At 40.2% G+C, this 20,916-nt stretch overlaps 1 protein-coding gene across 2 annotated transcripts; it reads left to right on the top strand.

The window, feature by feature from the left end:
- The first annotated feature begins 1,644 nt into the window (after nt 1–1,644).
- On the top strand, nt 1,645–13,691 carry ppm1ka (protein phosphatase, Mg2+/Mn2+ dependent 1Ka). 2 transcript variants are annotated; one of them, XM_026160403.1, is made up of 9 exons: nt 1,645–1,779; nt 3,192–3,369; nt 3,839–4,015; nt 4,517–4,689; nt 4,817–4,917; nt 10,785–10,950; nt 11,899–12,043; nt 13,054–13,188; nt 13,333–13,691. In XM_026160403.1, exons 2-9 carry the CDS (start codon nt 3,259–3,261, stop codon nt 13,462–13,464), a joined length of 1,140 nt encoding a protein of 379 aa, XP_026016188.1. In that variant the 5' UTR covers nt 1,645–1,779; nt 3,192–3,258; the 3' UTR covers nt 13,465–13,691. The 2 variants fall into 2 exon arrangements, with proteins under 2 accessions (XP_026016188.1, XP_026016187.1); XM_026160402.1 differs by having other exon boundaries at nt 1,645–1,738.
- The last annotated feature ends 7,225 nt before the right edge of the window (nt 13,692–20,916 follow it).

A 20,916-nucleotide genomic window follows, 5' to 3' on the forward strand; every position in this document is an offset into this window, starting at 1 on the left:
GCATCAGTTTCAGGGCAACAAGAAAACCCTTCTTGACCCACACTCACAACCCAGTCAAACCCATTACTCACCTGGTTTGCAACTGTGCAACAAAAAGAGAAGTCTTTAAAAGTTCTGTTGGTGAGCAGGTTTGCAGGAGGTAAGCATGAACCCAGGGAGAACAGCCACATCAGCGAAAACCCATTAACAGGCCTGACTGACACACCAACAGGTAAGCTGAAGCAGGAGGAAAAAAAAAAGATATTAGGGTAAGTAGTAAGACAAAGTACTACAGTGCTAAAGTAGCACTTACATGCTTTATCACTAGGAAAATTGATTGATTGAATCTTTATTTTGAACATGTTGAAAAAGTATAAAAAAAAAAATAGAATTAAAAGAGACAAATGAACAAAGCAAACAAAAGGAAAACGAGCAACCACAACTCCAAATAACGTCCATGTTCAAAAAGGAGCAGGAAGAAGCATAAGCTTATTTAATCCTACCCCTTTTCCACTATCTAGTATCAATAGACTACAGAAATACCTCCTTGTAATTACATTATATGTTATGTGTAATTTTTTTTTTTTTTTTTAATATATACACATATATGTTTCTATCTATCCATACCTACGTATATACACACATACTCACATATACACATTTTCAATAACCCCATTAACACCTGAAGGATACACAACCTACAATTACATATATATATATACATACATACATATACACATACATATATACCCATACCAACAAACCCGTGCATGCGCACACACATGAAAATATTAGACAAGAACACCCTATCAAATCTCTACCTTTTCCCTGTACCCTGTAAAAACCATATCCTTAAACCGCTTTTTAAACTGCGCCATGCTTGGACGTCTTTTTTGATCTGAAAATGAAATGTCAATTGGGTGAACAGACTGTCTTCTTATCATAGATGAATGACAAGTGAATGAGAAGCAGGTGTGTGAGTAAGGAGCCAGCAGGAGCTTAACCCTCTGGAGGACGTCCCACAGTTGGTGACAATCTGCCAAATTCACACCAGAGTAGGATAAAAGGCAGAGCAAAAGAGGAAATAAAGGAGGAAAAGCTGATGTATGTGTGGCTCCAAGTGATTGTGTTTGTAGTTTTATTATATTATTTCTTACATCCATCCAAAAAATGTCTTTATTTAGCAACAAATTACAACAGCATATACTGTAAATGCAAAAAAGTTACAAATGCACCATTTTAAGCTGTTAATTGATAGATGCTAGGCAACATGATGATGTCACAATATCTAATATAGATGAGAACCTTCATAGCAACCCATCATGTACACATCTGCAGAGTTTGGTTCTTCTTCTTCTTGTTACTCATATTGTTGTTGTTGTTGTTAGTGTTATTAATTTTACACCTGCTTTATTTTTTGTGTTCTCTAAATCATTTTGAATTGCTCTAACTTTTAGGACTGGAGCTGTAGTTGTTGTTGTTGTTGTTGTTGTTTTTTAACTATTTGTAAAAACAAGCATACAAAGACCTGCCTAACACACAGTGTTTCAACTGGCTTGGCGCCCAAAATAGTCACAACCTCCACATGTGATTCAACTGTGACGTCAGGACATCTCACGTTTTCATTGGATGGGTGCGGCTCAGTTTAAATACCCTCCAGCCGAGCCCCTGAGCTTTGACAGCAACAGCGCAAGAGCGGCTGAAGGCTCCAGGCAGCTGCTGGGACTCTGGACACCTGCTGCTACAGAGGCGGCACAAGGTGGGAAGATCAATAACAGAAGTACAAGAAACAGGAAGAAGGTGGTTTTGTGCAGCTGCAGTTCAGTTTTTGCTTTACTTTTAAAGTTGCTAGTCCTGCATAGTTATGTCATATTCATTTAAACATGCTATACTCTTTTAGGTTATGTTCTGTGATATGTCAAGACGTGTGATGTATTTGCAAAAATATTTTTAGCATATAGAATAACTTAAAATTATATTTCTGTAATTTTTGTCTATTAAATTTTCCTCATTAAATTTTTTTATATGCTATTTTTTCATCTCATAAATAAAATGCTCGGTTTTGAATAAATTCAGGTCAAAATTCTAATAACTGACCTACAACTGTTACTTTTATGTGTGTCAGTGCATGTGACCTCTGAATTTACTCATCTGTGAAGCAGGCATCGCCGTGTTTTGTCAACAATATGTGTTTATTTGTGCCCACACTGTTTTGAAGTGCAGAGTTAAGGCAGCTTTACTTAAGCACGCCCCAGAGCTGCAGAGTGAAATTTAATCCAAAGATATTGACAGGTTCATACTGACTACTGGCAAGATGTAAATTATGTCAAAGGTAAATAGGGGAAAGGTTGCAACTTCAGTAGTCTACCTGTTTCTCCGATTATTTAAATTATAGCTAATATAGGCTACTTATCTTTAAAAAAGTGTCTCTTTGGAAGGAAACTCCTTTCCAAAGAAGTAACACTCTCTGTACTTTCAGAGCTCATGCCCATGCCATACTTGTAATAGATAGGGGATCATGTGCTAAGAAAACACAGCAGGAGGCGTGAGGCTATTTGTGGACATACTCATATATAGAGAGATGATGAGGGATGGAAAAGTAGAGAGAGAGAATGAGAAACATAATCCTTGTTAATGTCATTTACGTACAATTGAAAGATTAAACTCCAACTGGAGCCAACATCTGACCACTTCTCAGTCTAATAAGGTCTCATCCTAGAAACTACCCCAACAAACTCAAAACTGATTCTCAGAAAGTATAATGTGCATTTATCTGTTATGATTATACCTGATTTATGTTCTTCTTGTCACATTGTTGTGAATCACATCCTGCAAACTTATAGGAATATAGGTTTTATTAACATCTGGACAACTGGATGGAAAAACCAGTAATGTTATATATATATTTTTAAAAAGTATGCTATACTTTTTTCTGCACAACTTTTCTAATTACAAAAAGTTGTTACCATAAGAAAAATTAAGAAATCAAATCACAAAAAAAAAATTACAAGAATCCAAATCGTAACTCAACAAAACCACAAGCATGATCGTAACACTGGGTTTGAAGGTTAACATTAACAATTCCACAAGTTTCTAAGAAAGAAAATTGTGCATATACTGTTCACTTAGAAACATGAGGATGGAAGAATGTGAATTTATTTACTGCACCAAGTCTCAGCCTTGTTAACATGATTTTTCTTCTTTCTTTTTAGAAGTCCATCACCTGGCAAGGTCGTTCCTCCTTTGTAAAATCTCCACAGCTGTTAAAGGCAATCAGTCATGTCATCTGCAGTGCTGTTCAATATGCTGCGTTGTGGTCGCTCCACAATCTCCAGACAAACCTTCCTCTCCATACGATCCTCACCAGAAACCTCCACGGCCTCTGGACAGGTGAATCTGAGACTTACATGTGATGTTCTGTTTCAAAATTATAAAATCATGTAATCCTACTTTCAGAAAATTGGAACAGAATTTAATTATTTGTTCAGATTGGGTTTGTTTGTTTTTTGCATGATTACAAATCCAGAGTTTTCTATTTACTATTAACACTTCAATCTCATTTGAAGCACCAGGAATGTGATTTATTTATTTTAGACATAGTGTGACGTGAAAAGACAGATTGCTTAAATATTTTGTCAATAGTGTTAACAAAAAGATCATTTTTTTGTCATTAGACATAAATTTTATGACTATTTTGGAAAATGGATTAGTTGCTGGTGAGTAAAGTAACCATGTAACGTCTTCTTTGAAACAACACAATTCTCACGATCTTATGATAAGAAAAATAAATCCCTGATCAGATTTTACACAAACAAGCTCCAACAGTAGTCTAACCTTGTCCTGGATGATCGTCCTGTAGGTGGGCGGGGCATTGTTTGGGATGGTGGGCGTGCGGCAGGGAAGTGGATCAGTCGGATTGGACGGTGACATCAGCGTCCGTCCAGTGACCTGGGACTCATTTGGTATTTGGGACAACAGGATAGAAGAACCAATACTACTGCCCTCCAGTATCAGATATGGAAGACCCATCCCACAGGTAGGAAAGAGCAGTAGATGGATAAAAGAATAATAAATACACTCACCTGCCACTTTATCAGGTACAGCTGCAAATGCAAGTATCTATCAGTCAGTCACATGGCAGGCTAAAGGCTTTAGGCTAAAGTTCAAACTGATGCTAACATGTCAGTATGAACCAAAATCTCTGAGAAATATTTCCAGCACCTTGTTTAATCTAAGCCATGAAGACCTGAAGTACTTCTGCAGGCGAACTTGAGTTTAGTTGGGTACTGGCACCGTGTACCTATTAAAGTAAAGTAAAGAGCATAGGTTGAATAGATATATTCAGAAATGCACAAATAGTTAAGTATTGAAGTATTCAATGACTGTTTTCAGTGGCTATTTTAAGGGCATGGTCACAGGTTCAAAAAGATTTTAACCTAACATGTTACATATCCCCCCATGGTTGGGACACATGAATGAAATGGCTAATCAGTCAGTTCAGTTTATCAACCAAAGGTTGTCTTCCTCCACCTCTCAGGTCAGTCTGTCTCGGGTCGGCAGTACGTCTGTTCTCGGTCTTAGGAATCAGAACGAGGACCGTCTCCGCATCGGCCGTATTCATGACAACCTACTGTACTTCGCTGTGTTCGACGGCCATGGTGGCCCGCATGCTGCAGACTACTGCTACACCTTCATGGAGAAATTTATCAGGTTGAGCATACTGCCTTTAAATATGAGAACATAAACAACTGAATACTGGACAAGCTGTGTAGTCATTAATGACTGCACTTCACAAAAACAGACAAACAAAAAACCTAAACTCATTTTTTTGGTGCAGAGATGCTTTGGAACAGGATGATGATCTGGAGAAAGTTTTAAAGAAAGCCTTTTTAGATGCTGACAAGGCTCTACACACACATCTCAGCTACTTCAACAATGGTGAGACACAAGTCATTTCTCTGAAGCCGTAAAGATTAAAGTGCTGGAAGCCAACATGGTAAAAAGTGATTCACGTTTCGAGTTTGTCAGGTCTTATCAGCAGGCACAATGTGACTTGTTGTATTTGTGAAATCTTTAAGATACCTAAAGGAAGTTACACAATATGTTAACACCAACTATGTCTTGTAGTTTCTAAGACATAAAACAAAAAACTAAATAGAGAACTGTGACTTTGCTGATAAAGAGTGAATCAAAGTGATTTAAAAAAGGGTTAGTATTGGACAACTGAATTTTAATTGTGATGCTCTGAAAGTAAATAGTAATAAAGAGTTCATTATTGGTTATTCAGTGAGAGTAATGGACTTTTCAATGAAAAGTTGAAGTTAGCATAGTGGATAAATCTGGAGGTGACATGGTGCAGCTGTAAAGTGACTTAGCCAACAAATAAACCTAAACCCATAACTGGTTTAAATTTGGATCCCACCTTCAAGGTCATCTTCTTCTCTGACCAGGAACATGTCCCTCATTTTTATATTTCCTGGCTTCTGTACTGTGAACTTGTGCACCTCCAAGGGTGAAGCCCAAACCACATATAAACAGATTTAGCGACTGATGGTTGGTCACTAGTGGACTTTCCAGGCTCCAGTTGCATAGGTAACCATATCTTTGCCATCTTCTCATATGCAGTGTTGGGAAGGTTACTTTTAAAATGTATTCCATTACAGAATACAGAATACGTGCCCCAAAATGTATTCTGTAACGTATTCTGTTACGTTACTCAATGACAGTAACGTATTCTGAATACTTTGGATTACTTAATATATTATCATGCTTTTTACAACAACGTGAATGTACTGTTGCTGTGTGATTTATTACTATTACTGAAGGTCCGCGACTCCGAACTGTAGTAAAGGGACCTCTGACTAATACGGCGGGGTCCCTGTCGGCTCGTAGCCGAAAAATAGCTTTACTTTGTTGTGTGGGTCAACTTTTCTTGTGAGATACAGAGAGAGGCGTTGAAAGACTGCTCCAACGGAACTTATTGTTTCGGAGGAAAACACGAACACGGTGTACAGTCGAGTGTTAATAGCTTACTTACAACTGGGCTCGTCAGGCACTCTTCTTGGCTGAAGTGGTTATTATATTTACATGCTTCCAGCTCCCGTTTTTGCTCGATGACAACTCGTACCTTTCCACTCCCCTTTTTCTCCCTACTCTTGCTCACAGACACATAACGTGTATGGCAGTCCATTCTCCCTGCAACACGGACTACACTGCCCATGATGCTACATTCTTTAGAGCTATGATTGTAGCATTCTGCCTGTTAGCTTAGCACAACAACAACAACAAGGAAAAGGCGCTCTCTCACCCAGGAAACACACAGTCGCAGAGAGAGAGAGAGAGAGCGTCGCCCTGTAACCATGGCAACCGTAACGCTGCCGCCTGGAACAACAGAACGTAGCTGTCAAACAAAACCCAAACAGTCCTGACCCGCGACAATATGAAACAGGAAAGTACCGCAGTGTAATCCATTTAGTTCAACAAAGTAACTGTATTCTGAATACCACCTTTTTAAACGGTAACTGTAACGGAATACAGTTACTCATATTTTGTATTTTAAATACGTAACGGCGGTACATGTATTCCGTTACTCCCCAACACTGCTCATATGTCATGTGTTTATCAGCAGCATCCATTACTCTCATTGGTAGCTGCTTTAATTGAATAACAATGTCTCAAGTTTTACACATTGTCGCTACAAATCCCTGACATGCTAGTCATGCTAGTCTTTGCCTGTGTGGAAACACTTAGGGAATGATATTCAGAGTAAAACATATGAAAGCTAGAGCGTGCTGGAATGCATTGACTCACAGTGTACTAAATACACTTTTTGAGCCCCAACACAATGTTCACTCACCACTTACCTTATTTGCCAGTTTTGTCTCCATTTAGTTGTAAGATGCTGTGACACAGTCCATCATTGCAAGTAATCAGTAGCTGAAAACAGTCCAGAGGTGGACAAGAAGATAATCTTGAAGTGTATTTTTAATTTTTAATGTTTTGATCACAACTTTTATCTTAAATGAATAGAAAAGCATTTTAATCTTTATAGTTTTGACACTTGTGTAGATAATAACGCAATGCGTTGGTTTAAAATCACATCAAACTAACATATACAGTGGGGCAAAAAAGTATTTAGTCAGCCACCGATTGTGCAAGTTCCCCCACTTAAAATGATGACAGAGGTCAGTAATTTGCACCAGAGGTACACTTCAACTGTGAGAGACAGAATGTGAAAAAAAAATCCATGAATTCACATGGTAGGATTTGTAAAGAATTTATTCGTAAATTATGATGGAAAATAAGCATTTGGTCACCTCAAACAAGGAAAATCTCTGGCTCTCACAGACCTGTAACGTCTTCTGTAAGAAGCTTTTCTGTCCCCCACTCGTTACCTGTATGAATGGCACCTGTTTGAACTCATCATCTGTATAAAAGACACCTGTCCACAGCCTCAAACAGTCAGACTCCAAACTCCGCCATGGCCAAGAGCTTTCGAAGGACACCAGGAAAAGTATTGTAGACCTGCACCAGACTGGGAAGAGTGAATCTACAATAGGCAAGCAGCTTGGTGTGAAAAAATCAACTGTGGGAGCAATCATCAGAAAATGGAAGACATACAAGACCACTGATAATCTCCCACGATCTGGGGCTCCACGCAAGATGTCATCCCGTGGGGTCAAAATGATCATGAGAACGGTGAGCAAAGATCCCAGAACCACACGGGGGGACCTGGTGAATGACCTGCAGACAGTGTTGGGGAGTAACGGAATACATGTACCGCCGTTACGTATTTAGAATACAAAATATGAGTAACTGTATTCTGTTACAGTTACCGTTTAAAAAGGTGGTATTCAGAATACAGTTACTTTGTTGAAATAAATGGAATACACTGCGGTACTTTCCTGTTTCATTTTGTCACGGGTCAGGACTGTTTGGGTTTTGTTTGACAGCTACGCTCTTTTGTTCCAGGCGGCAGCGTTACGGTTGCCATGGTTACAGGGCGACGCTACAGTCGCAGAGAGAGATTCGTTGTTATTTCGTTGTTGTTGTTGTTGTGCTAAGCTAACAGGCAGAATGCTACAAGCATAGCTCTAAAGAATGTAGCATCATGTTCAGTGTAGTCCGTGCTGCTGGGAGAATGGACTGCCATACACGTTATGTGTCTGTGAGCGCTAGGAGGGAGAAAAAGGGGAGTGGAAAGGTACGAGCAGTCATCGAGCAAAAACGGGAGCTGGAAGCATGTAAATATAATAATAACCACTGCAGCCAAGAAGAGTGCCTGACGAGCCCAGTTGTAAGTAAGCTATTAAGACTCGACTGTACACCGTGTTCGTGTTTTCCTCCGAAAACAACAAGTTCCGTTGGAGCAGCCTTTCAACGCCTCTCTCTGTCTGTCGCAAGAAAAGTTGACCCACACAACAAAGTAGAGCTATTTTTCGGCTACCAGCCGACAGGGACCCCGCCGTATTATGCTGGGCTTACACTGTGCGAATTTTTTTCAGTCGCGCGATTCAGCTCCTGCTCAAACTGTACGATTGACTCGCAGGGGTTAGAAGTTCATAGGTCACGATGCAGGGTCTCACACTATACTGCTGATGCGACCTGAGTGCTCACACTGTGCGTCCATAAAAATGAAGGTTATAACAGAAATTCTGTCGCTCGCTCTCCCTCTCCGTCTTTCACTCACACAGACACACCACCACCATCAACTTTGCTAAATTGCTAATGAAAAACATTGGTCAGGCAGCTGTGATTGAGCAGCAGTGTCGATCCAACTATTTTCACGGTTGTTGTGGTCGTGATAATTTTGTGAGGCCACATCGAAAGGGCTCGGATGGTTCTACAGGTTGTGCCTCCATCGCTTGTGTCCAGATCACACGCTGCACTGCCGTGCTACGCCGTCTTTTTCGCTGACATTTGTGTTTGCGCGTGCGCAGTGTGGCAAACTGCGGTGACACCCTCACGACCAAGCGATTGATGATCGGGAGCTGGTAGTGAGGTGTCAATCGCTTCTCGTTACCCCACGTATACTACACGATGCACGACGCACGATGAAGGCCAAAATCGGGCCGATCGCCAAAACGATCGCACGACTCAAAAATCGGCTCAAAATGGGCCAAAAATCGCACAGTGTGAGCCCAGCATTAGTCAGAGGTCCCTTTACTACAGTTCGGAGTCGCGGACCATCAGTAATAGTAATAAATCACACAGCAATAGTACATTCACGTTGTTGTAAAAAGCATGATAATATTGTAGCGGGTCAGGGCTGTTCGGGGTTCTGCTTGTACAGTTATGTTTTGTGTATGTTGCCATGGTGACGGGTGACGCCCTCTCGCTGCGACGGTGTGTCCTTCTGGGGCCAGAGGGCGCCCTATGTGTGTTGTGGTTGCCACGCTGAGCAGTTAGCTAGTGGCAGTGTGTTCTTCTGCAAATGTAATAAACGGCTGTGCTCCCTGGCTAGCTCACGGGAAGCAAGACCAAACGATACCTCCGTCTCCTCCTTGTCTGAACTCGCCACAATATATTAAGTAATCCAAAGTATTCAGAATACGTTACTGTCATTGAGTAACGTAACGGAATAGGTTACAGAATACATTTTGGGGCATGTATTCTATATTCTGTAATGGAATACATTTTAAAAGTAACCTTCCCAACACTGCCTGCAGAGAGCTGGGACCAAAGTAACAAAGGTCACCATCAGTAACACACTACAACAGCAGGGAATCAAATCCCGCAGTGCCAGACGTGTTCCGCTGCTGAAGCCAGTGCATGTCCAGGCCCGTCTGAAGTTTGCCAGAGAGCACATGGATGATACAGCAGAGGATTGGGAGAATGTCATGTGGTCAGATGAAACCAAAGTAGAACTTTTTGGTATAAACTCAACTCGTCGTGTTTGGAGGAAGAAGAATACTGAGTTGCATCCCAAGAACACCATACCTACTGTGAAGCATGGGGGTAGAAACATCATGCTATGGGGCTGTTTTTCTGCCAAGGGGACAGGACGACTGATCCGTGTTAAGGACAGAATGAATGGGGCCATGTATCGTGAGATTTTGAGCCAAAACCTCCTTCCATCAGTGAGAACTTTGAAGATGAAACGAGGCTGGGTCTTCCAACATGACAATGATCCAAAACACACCGCCCGGGCAACAAAAGAGTGGCTCCGTAAGAAGCATTTGAAAGTCCTGGAGTGGCCTAGCCAGTCTCCAGACCTCAACCCCATAGAAAATCTGTGGCGGGAGTTGAAAGTCCGTGTTGCTCGGCGACAGCCCCAAAACATCACTGCTCTCGAGAAGATCTGCATGGAGGAATGGGCCAAAATACCAGCTACTGTGTGTGCAAACCTGGTAAAGACCTATAGTAAACGTTTGACCTCTGTTATTGCCAACAAAGGTTATGTTACAAAGTATTGAGTTGTATTTTTGTTATTGACCAAATAATTATTTTCCACCATGATTTACGAATAAATTCTTTACAAATCCTACCATGTGAATTCATGGATTTTTTTTTTTTTTCACTTTCTGTCTCTCACAGTTGAAGTGTACCTCTGGTGCAAATTACTGACCTCTGTCATCATTTTAGGTGGGGGAACTTGCACAATCGGTGGCTGACTAAATACTTTTTTGCCCCACTGTACAGGGAATAAAGTTTGGAGTTATTGAAGGGCTATTGTACTGTCTATATATGTCTAAATAACCAATACAAAAAGTGCTTAAAGAAAAACTCAAGCTTAGAACTTTCTGTAAAACATTTTGGACTTTATAATATAACAATCAAAAATTTCTGCATCTCGTCCTCTCCAGCCTCATTCCTGACAGCTGGCACCACTGCAACGGTTGCTTTACTACGTGACGGCGTAGAGCTGGTGGTCGGTAGTGTTGGTGACAGTCGGGCAATGTTGTGCAGGAATGGAAAAGCCAACAAGCTCACCACAGACCACACACCTGACTGCGAGGATGAGAGACACCGGTACATGGTCCCCACTACCACAATAAATGTTAGCCCCTCTGGTTAATGAAACTTTCTCTACATCCACCAGTACAGTACTGCTATTACAATTACTATGGGCACTATTAGCGGCAATCAAATGACTGTGTTCTTGCTACCTTAAAATTATAGTATGAATCAACACAAAAAAGAAATTAATAATTAAAGTAATATTGACCTGTTGAATATTATAATTAGATTTTAATAAGATGCAGGAATATTTGAAGGGGATTCAGTCAAAACCACTTATAGTCCAAAGAGATTTGTACAGATAAAAGAGTTCAGAAGGGTTCAGGTTTCCCAAAAGCAGCTGGTCAAATCATTGTGTATAAATACACCCTGCAGCATGTTGGAGAGCCTACAGCTGGCACAGAGTTGGGGCTCCAGGACATCCCTGCAGAAATTAGATCTGGTTCATCCAGTACTCGAAATGAGATGTGCAGGGACGGACGTTTGGATTTACCTTTAGCTATAAGCTGCTAGAATTATGTAACAGCAGACCAAGTCTTGTTTCACTTGAACTTAATCCAAAGCTAGTTAACGCTTTGGTGTCTGGTTTCTCATTCTGCAGAATGCAAAAAGATAAACTTATTAAAGACCTTAATTGTTCCAACTGTTACTACTTTGGAGCCACTTGGGTCAGTTCTTCATGGTTCCCAATTGACATATAACTTAAATAAAGCAGGCTGAACCACAAAAATAGCTATCACTGTAAATGTTTACTATACACCTTGTGGCTAGTAGCTGTAAATAATATGTAAAAATAAAAATCTTGTGCAACTCAGTGTTTAACTAACTGTGAAACTAGTAATTACTAAAAACGTAGGAAAGAGCAACAGCCTTACAAAGTTGCACACAGCTGATCCTGGTCTTTGAGCGCCCAGACTTTCAGAATAGAGACGGTAATCCTGGGTGTGCATTTTTGTTCAGGATCCAGAGGTTTGGAGGTTACGTGACATGGAACAGCGTGGGTCAGGCTAATGTTAACGGGAGGCTGGCCATGACACGAAGCATTGGAGACTTCCACCTGAAAGCTAGCGGTGTCATCGCAGAGCCAGATACCCAACGACACACCGTAAGTTTTCCTACTGTTTCCTCAGTCCTCTGACTTTAAAGTGAGTTTAATATTTATTTAAAATTATATACTTTTACTTGCACTGGAGGAGTTATACCACACAATTAAAAAAGAAAAACATGGATGTGGCTTCAAGGTCTAAAAAGTGAGGTTAACACGGAAGTGTCTTTTTACCCAAATCCTTCCCAATGACTATGGCTGGGCCACATCGTATAGTTCACGGTAATATCGGTATAATGTTAGCCAATGATAAGAAAATAAAATATCGCGATAAAATATAGGTAAAACATGCATGCGCAGTGCCTTCATTTTCATATGCACATGACGGAAAAGCATGGCGGCAACAGAGAATGAGAAGGGCGAAAGCGGATTGTTGAATGAAACGGACGAACCAGAATTGCTGCAGCTTCAGTGGTGTGGAACTGGTTTGGCTTTCGTCCATCAGATACACACCAAATATAACCTCCTTTTAAGTTTGTGGATATTATTAAGTTTTGTGGTTATATTGAGGATATGTCAGCCCAAAATGCCTTTTGGTTAAACTGTCAGCAAGGAATTTGCATTTGCACTGTTAAATTTTTATATAACTTTAATGCACATAAAAAAAACAGCTGCTTGTTTAAGTGAAAATACATTGATGGGGTTTTTTTTTTTTGCACTAATATAGTTGTGGAGTTGTAAAGTATTTTGTCTCGCGTCAACCATATCGTCAGTTATAGCGCTATCCCAAATTTTCAATAATATATCATGATAAATATTGTTGGCCATATTGCCCTGCCCTACCAATGGCTACACAACTTCAGGTCATAAAGTCTGTGGGAAAACAGCCCTGAGTCTATGGTGACCTTGGCTTTAGAGTCACAGCCATGTCCATGTCAAGTTTACACTTCATAACGGGACTGGTGATGTCACATCCATATTTTACACGGTATTTCACATGGTTTATACACAAGTGTAACGGTACTTTCTACGGCTGAAATGTCAGAAAGCTCACCTGTCTTTTCCTGCAGGTCCAACATGCCAACGACTCGTTCCTGGCTTTGACCACAGACGGTATCAACTTCCTCCTTAGTGATCAGGAGATCTGTGACAGCATCAACCAATGCCAAGACCCCACTGAGGCTGCTGATGTCATCGCTCAGCAGGTTTTTCATTATTATTTCATCCACTTTTTATAAATTAGACAAAGAAAATGAGTAAAAATGTGTTTCATTGAATTGATATGGCTTTTCAGATTCAAATAGTCACCAAGTCTGCCGACATAAATAATGTGATTCATATTTTTCTAGGCGTTGCAGTACGGCTCAGAGGACAATGCTACAATCATCATCATCCCATTCGGAGCCTGGGGGAGACATCAGAGCTCCACCACAGTGTACAGCATGAGCAGGAACTTCATTTCAAGTGGGAGATGGGCATAGACGGCACAAAGACACAATAACTTCACAAAGCTCTGGAATTAAGTTGAAGATGACTTTAAGGATACAAAAATCTTTTTTTATACTAAAAATGATCCATAACCCCTATCAAATTTATTTGAAAACATTATGTTAGCATCAACTTTCCTTTGTTAGCGCTAACAAAAGAAAGTCCGTATTTATACAGTGTATAATGATAGATATATATATCTTGTACATACAGAGATTTGCTACAGCAAATCTCTGTATGTACATCATGTTTGTAAAAAGTTTGATTTGTGTTTGGAAAAGACATTTTAAAATATAAGTGAGAAATCCAATACAAAATATCTCTAGCTGGGTCACATATCTCACTTCAGTGTTGATGAGACAAATCCTCACCCAGCTCCACATTCTCACCTCTGACCTTTGACCCACTGACACAGGGAAGAAGAAAGTTTGATATTTTAAACTGAAACATCATTTTGTTTCTGTTTTATTATCAGTGTCACTTTCTTACACAGACTTGTGTCAGTTTCGTTCACAGGTTAGTGCTCATAATTGAATTTGACTGTTGGCTAAATTGTTTATTACAATGAATTGGAAAATAAAGATATTTGAAAACAACTTCATGTTTTGTATTTATTTTACTTTGTTGTTTTTATACTTTCCCCCCTGAATTTTTATTTGCATTTTCTTTCCTTTTTAAATACATTTTTGTTTTATTATGAAAATGGGGGTTATTCAAAGTGTGTTATGAGGGCATCTATTAATGACTGAGGTCTGACTCGGGGGGGTTGAGTTTACAAGCTAAAGCAGTAAATCTCCTTGGTCTATGGGTCCTGCTTTGCCTTCCACACAGCTGGACTTCACAAAAAAACTGTCAAATGTCATATTTCATGGTTGCCTGCTGTTGTATGTATATTATTACAAAAAACAACGGAAGAAAAATTCCAAATTCAACTGAATGCATGCAAACAAACAGAAACCATAATATACACAATGAATTGAAATGCTTTTTTTTGTTGTACATTTTGTTTTCAGTGTCATGTAAGTAAGTAAGTAAAGTTTATTTGTTAAGCGCTACCATAGACAGGTAGTCACAAAGCGCTGCACACAGAGATTAAAATAAACAGTACAATAAATAGCAAAATGCACAGTATACACAATATAGAGTTCAAATGTAAATTAAAAATATAAAATGTAAAAAGCATTGGTCAACAGAAAGCTTGTTTAAACAGTAACGTTTTTAACTGTTTTTTAAAGGATTCCACAGAGTCAACCAAAGTAGTTGTAGAGGCAGACTGTTCCACAGCCTTGGTGCCACAGACTGAAAGGCTCTGTCCCCTTTCGTCTTCAGACGTGTTCTGGGAGCAACTAACAAACTCTGAGTCTGTGAGCGGAGACGGCGAGCATTCTCTAAATCTAAAATCTATTGGGAGCCAATGTAAAGAACATAAAATAGGAGTGATGTGAGCTCGCTTGCTAGAGCGAGTTATTAGTCTGGCTGCTGCGTTTTTTTTATAGCTTGGAGGCGAGAAAGAGATGATTTATCCAAGCTGGTAAACAGGGAATTACAATAATCTAAACGCGATGACACAAATGCATGTAGGATCAGTGCAGCTAATAACTGAAACTTAGCTGCTCTCTTGCCACAGTTTTTTAGGATAGTTTTTTTTCCAAAACATTTTTACAACTTTCCTGATTCTGCACATATTTTATTTTCTCAAGCAAACATAATCTATAACTACATATGTATAAGTAAACAATTCTGCGATTTTAAATTCTACTTTACAAGTAATTGAGATTTACAAGAAATACTTTAAAAAAAATAAGGAAAATAGTAGCTAAAAATAATTAAATAATTAAGAGGGCAAAGGTTTGGTCTGTTAGTGACATATATGATCTGATGGTGTGCTGGTTAATCTTGTTTGCATTTGTTTCTGTTAACACAAGCCTGAATACACACAGCTGGCCTTTCTGACTATATTCATGTAGCATTGTGATTTCCCAACACACAATGCTGTCATGGAAAGTTTCTCCGGGGTGGATTTTCCTCTCAGAATAGCAGCAGGAATCTCCTGCCACCTTGTGGGTAATGAGGTGTTCCGGTGCCAGTGTGTAAATATAGAAACCATTGAGATTCCTTAAATTTCTTCACATGGCCTCAACTTGACACTGACATTGCAATGGCACACTCACACACAGAGAGAGTATCTTAATGTATAATGTGTGTCAGTGACACTAAATACCCACAAAAAACAGTGACACACACACACACAAGAACTTGACCCAGAAAGCCTTGTGATGGACGGCGTGTTTGCTGACCTTCAGAAAATGTTGTAATGTTAGCACCTCTGTGAGGGAGTGCATGTGTGTGTTTATACTCATGTGAGAGGGCCAGTTAGAGATTTAGAAACCTGGCAGACCTTTAAAGTTTAAAGGTTGGTTTGAACTTTGATTTGACACTCGTGTTAGAATCAGAGACTTACAAATGTGGAGTTCAGAACCAACAGATAACAAATTGTAATGCACAATTATGTATATTTATGGCAGGAAATATCTATATATTCGCAACAAGAGCCACCTGGCACTTTGCTGTCTTCTGTCATGTGATTGGAAAAGGACGACTGAAAAGGAAGTAGGTGCATGTTTCCTTTGTGGGAAATTCTGGAGACCATTAGCACACTCTGGTCTGAGTGGGTATGATTTGGGGTAAGACATTTGTTTGGTTTTTAGCATTGTAGGTGGTCATTATTAGTGTGTGTTTTGGATTTTTTTTTTTTTTGCTGTGGCCACAAGTTTTTATGGTCAAGTCCATCAAGACCTAGATGTACTCTGTAAACCAGTGTGACACAGCACTAATTCTAAACAGTGCTGAGACCCGACTTGTTTGCAGCACTTGGTAAATGGCCTGCAAATGGCCTGCATTTGTATAGCGCTTTTCTAGTCCCTAAGGACCCCAAAGCGCTTTACACTACATTCACCCATTCACACACACATTCACACACTGGCGATAGCAGGCTACATTGTAGCCACAGCTGCCCTGGGGCGCACTGACAGAGGCGAGACTGCCGGACACTGGCGCCACCGGGCCCTCTGACCACCACCAGTAGGCAAACATGGGGTTAACAGGTGAATTGATTGCAGTGTTTCTAAAATAGGCTGTGGCAATTTCCAATGCAGTAACATTTGTTTTCACTTTTTGGTTTGATAGGTTGCAAGTTACAGCTTAGATATTTGTAGATTTTATGACTGAAGCTGTCTGGGAATTAATGGGGAATTTTACGTGATTTATGAAATAAATAAATATTACTTATTGATTTATTTTGGGTATTTCATCTTGGTGGTCTCTACTACATATTATTTACAATTTGTGGGACTCTCAATCCTAAAGCTCACCTAACCCTCCACCCTGTTACTTCCCCTACAATGTTAAAATTGAGGTGTGTAGTAACGTGTTGCGTCCAGTAGGGGAAGCTGCTGTAGTGCAACGCAGAGGAAAAACACACACAGAAGAACTAAGCAGCTTAGAAAGAAAAGTGTCTGGACTTTAAGTTTCTTGAAGATGTTTCACCTCTCATCTGAGAAGCTTCTTCAGCTCTAAGACCAACTGGTCTTCAAGAAACTGAGAAGTCCACTCAGTTTTCTTTCCAAGCTCCTTGGATTACCATGACCTAGGTGACTGAGAACCTACACAGACAGGCACACAAGAGTTCAAATTTCCTTTAAAAGTTAGACTTTTAAAGAGAATTTACTCCAACATAATGCAGTTGTTACTATTAGTGTCACAGGAAATCAGAATATGTGATCAGAAATAAGTCCAGTGTGGAAAACACTGGGTATCAGTATTAGGCTCAAGTGCGGCCCTGCTCTCTTATACCGATGCTGTAATGATTATTTAGGTAAAACAGGTAAAACAAGTCTCTGTACTTTTTAGACTATTTAGAGTCAAATTCTATCCATTATCATAATACACGTATTCATGTATACATTAATGTTGCAACTAGTTTGTTTAGTAATAGAGATGGCACGATACCACTTTTTTATGTCCGATACCGATACCGATATCATAAATGTGGATATCTGCCGATACCGATATGAATCCGATATAGTGTTTTTTAATCAACAAAACTGTTTTTTAAATATCTTGCTGTATTTTGTATAAGTTCATACTCAAGTTTAAAACAACAACTACACTAAAGCTATTCTGTTATACCTGTATACAAAAAATAATATTTCATAGTTCAGCAATACTGATCAATCTAATAAACTTAAACCTACACCATCCTCCCTATTCTGGTATTTTAAAGAGTACTTAGCATAAATATTAAGCAACCTAACTAATAGGGTTCCAACTCCCAGCAACAACAAAAATAAATAAATAAAAAATAGGGAACCACCCCTCACGCTCCACCTCATGATGCTTAATCGACGTAATCAACCTTAATTTGATGCAGTGTGGAAAAAAAATGCACAGAAATCAATTATATTTCAAGAAATATTAAATAGATTCAACATCTTTCTTCAACAGAATTGCAGACTGCACAGATGGTACCGTCCCAAAGGGAAAAGTACTATAGCTTACTAGGGTATATATATATTAGACTTAATAGTTACTATATACAGTAATTGACTTCTATTCATTTTACATCAAATTAAAACTTTGGGTGTCAGATAATTATTTATTAAAAGCTAGACATTTTAAATGAGAATAAGAAAGAAAAGTATGTCTTTGTGCCCCCTTTTCCCTGTTCATGCCCTATCGGCCCCCCTGGCTAAACTTTGCTAGATCCGCCCCTGCACAGTTACCAGCGTCAGCTACGTAGAAAAAGATCCTGGTGTAGAAAGTAATTACATTTTTTTATTTTTCTCCGATATCCGATCCAGTAATTTAGGTTAGTATCGGACCGATACCGATACGTAATATCGGATCGGTCCATCTCTATTTAGTAATAGCCATAGTACCACTCAACAGTAAAATAAGTAAGAATTTAAAAGTTGCTGTAAAACAGTGTTGTTTTACAGCAACTTTGATGTTAAAAAAAAAAAAGCTTCAGAGTTTTCGCCTTTTCTCCCTCCATGTAATGTTGCTGTGTGGGCATATGTACACCTAAGCTCTATTTGTCAGTAACTTTCTGTTTAATTGTAGGTGTCTTTCATCCAATCTCACTTCTGCTCTGTAATTATCCTTATTGGTTTCACCTGGATCTTACTACACTCCTATTATACCAGTTCCTAAAAGACCGGACACCTCTGCCCTGAATGACTTCAGACCAGTGGCACTGAAACCAGTCGCTATGAAGTGTCCAGAAAAAATGGTTTTCACACACATCAATCACATGGTCCTGGACACCACAAACCCCCTCCAGTTTGCATACCGTCCCAATCGATCAGTGGATGATGCAACAGCAATAGCCCTGCACCACACTCTGCAACACCAGGAAAGCAGCAGAACATATGTCAGGACGCTTTTCCTGGACTACAGCTCTGCTTTCAACACCATCCGCCCGGGTAAGCTGATCGAGAAGCTGACAGACCTTAGCATCCTGACTCCCACTTGAAACTGGATACTGGACTTTTTGACAGACAGACCACAGGTGGTGAGAATGGGAGGATGTGTGTCTGCTGAGCTCACCGTCAGCACTCGATCTCCACAGGGCTGCTGCCTCTCACAGGACTCTAGTAGACAATGTTCTTGTCTATAGTGTGGAAAATATGTCTGTGAAGGTTCTTAGTCATCCAGGTCTTTGTAGTCAAAGGAGCTTGCAAAGAAAAGCGTCTGGACTTCTTTAAGTTGCTAGAAGACGTTTCACCTCTCATCCGAGAAGCTTCTTCAGTTCCTGAAGTTCCAGACGCTTTTCTTTGCAAGCTCCTTTGACTATAGTGAGGAAAACGACCTCATCCTCAACACAGACAAAACCAAGGAATTAATACTGGACTTCAGGAAGAAACCCCTCTCCCTGCAGCCTCTCATCGTCAAAGTGACAGAGGTGGAGAGGGCCAACAGGCACACATTCCTGGGACTGCAGGTTAAATCACACCTGAGCTGGACTCTCAACACCACAGCAACAGTGAAAAAAGCCCAGCAAAGGCTTTATATCATTCGGCTGCTCAAGAAGGCGGCATGAACCACTGCCCTCTCACCCAGGCCTGATAGGATTGATAGAGAGCATCCTCACTGCAGGCATCACTATCTGATATGGGAACACCACACAGACAGAGAGAAAAACTCTGCAAAGAGTCATAAAGTCTGCAGAGAGGATCACAGGAACAAAACTTCCTTCCATGGACTTTTTGTACACACAACGCTGCCCAAAAAGAGCAGAGAGAATTATTAGGGACTCACACCTTCCAGCTCACTCTCTGCTCAGACACAAAAACTGTACATACAGTCTGAGACACACCAGAGCGGACAGCATCATCACACACACAACAAGGTTTTTCAACAGCTTCTTCCCTACAACTGTCAGACTGATGGCAAAACAAAAAACACTGAACACTTTAAATAACAGCACTACCTCACCTTACTTTAATACTAGGAAGTGTATTACAACCCTCTCTGTACAGTGTTTTTATATATAGTAAATACTATGATTGGGGCAGCACGGCAGTTAGCACTGTTGCTTCACAGCAAACACGTCCAGAGTTCAATTCCACCATCAGGTCGGGGTCTTTCTCTGTGGAGTGTGTATGTTCTCCCTGGGTACTCTGGCTTCCTCCCACAGTGCAATGACATGCAGTTGGTGGGGATAGGTTAATTGATTGATCTAAATTGCCCATAGGTGTGAATTCAGGAGTGAATGTGAGCACGAATGGTTGTCTGTCTCGGTGTGTTAGCCCTGCAACAGACTGGCAACCTGTCCAGGGTGTACCCCGCCTCTCGCCCTATCACAGCTGGGATAGGCTCCAGCGCCCCCTGCTGGATGGATAAATACTATGATTGCTCCATTCTTTACTTTATTTCCATTTTACTTTTTTATTTGTTTTGTCTTTATCTTGTAAAAAGTGTGACTTGACCTAGAGAGCTCTGCACAAGACTTCCAGTGTGCATGGACTGTTGGTCCTGTGCGCAAATAGCAAATGAAAATCTTGAATCTTGAATGTCGAATTCACCTGATTCACCTGTGCTATTGTGTCCTGTCTTTCACTCAGTATCTGTGCTTTTGCTTTTCTGTAGTTTTCAAGTAACATCAGAGCTGGGACACACCGACCTGGAGGCCAAAACTATATGTTCTCCCTTGCCCTCTGCCCATCCTTTGAATATCTTGGATTGTAACGTCGCCAAAATGTCAGATAGCTACTGTGCTTTATCAGATACACTAATCCACAGGTGTCCAACTCTAGGCCTTGAGGGACGGTGGTCCTGCAGGTTTTACATGTGTCCTTGATCCAACACGGCTGATTTAAATGGCCAAATTACCTCCTCAACATGTCTTGAAGTTCTCCAGAGGCCTGGTAATGAACCAGTCATTT

The sequence above is a fragment of the Astatotilapia calliptera genome, unplaced genomic scaffold (genome assembly GCF_900246225.1).
Source record: "Astatotilapia calliptera unplaced genomic scaffold, fAstCal1.2 U_scaffold_1, whole genome shotgun sequence".
NCBI classification, from domain to species: Eukaryota; Metazoa; Chordata; class Actinopteri; order Cichliformes; family Cichlidae; genus Astatotilapia; species Astatotilapia calliptera.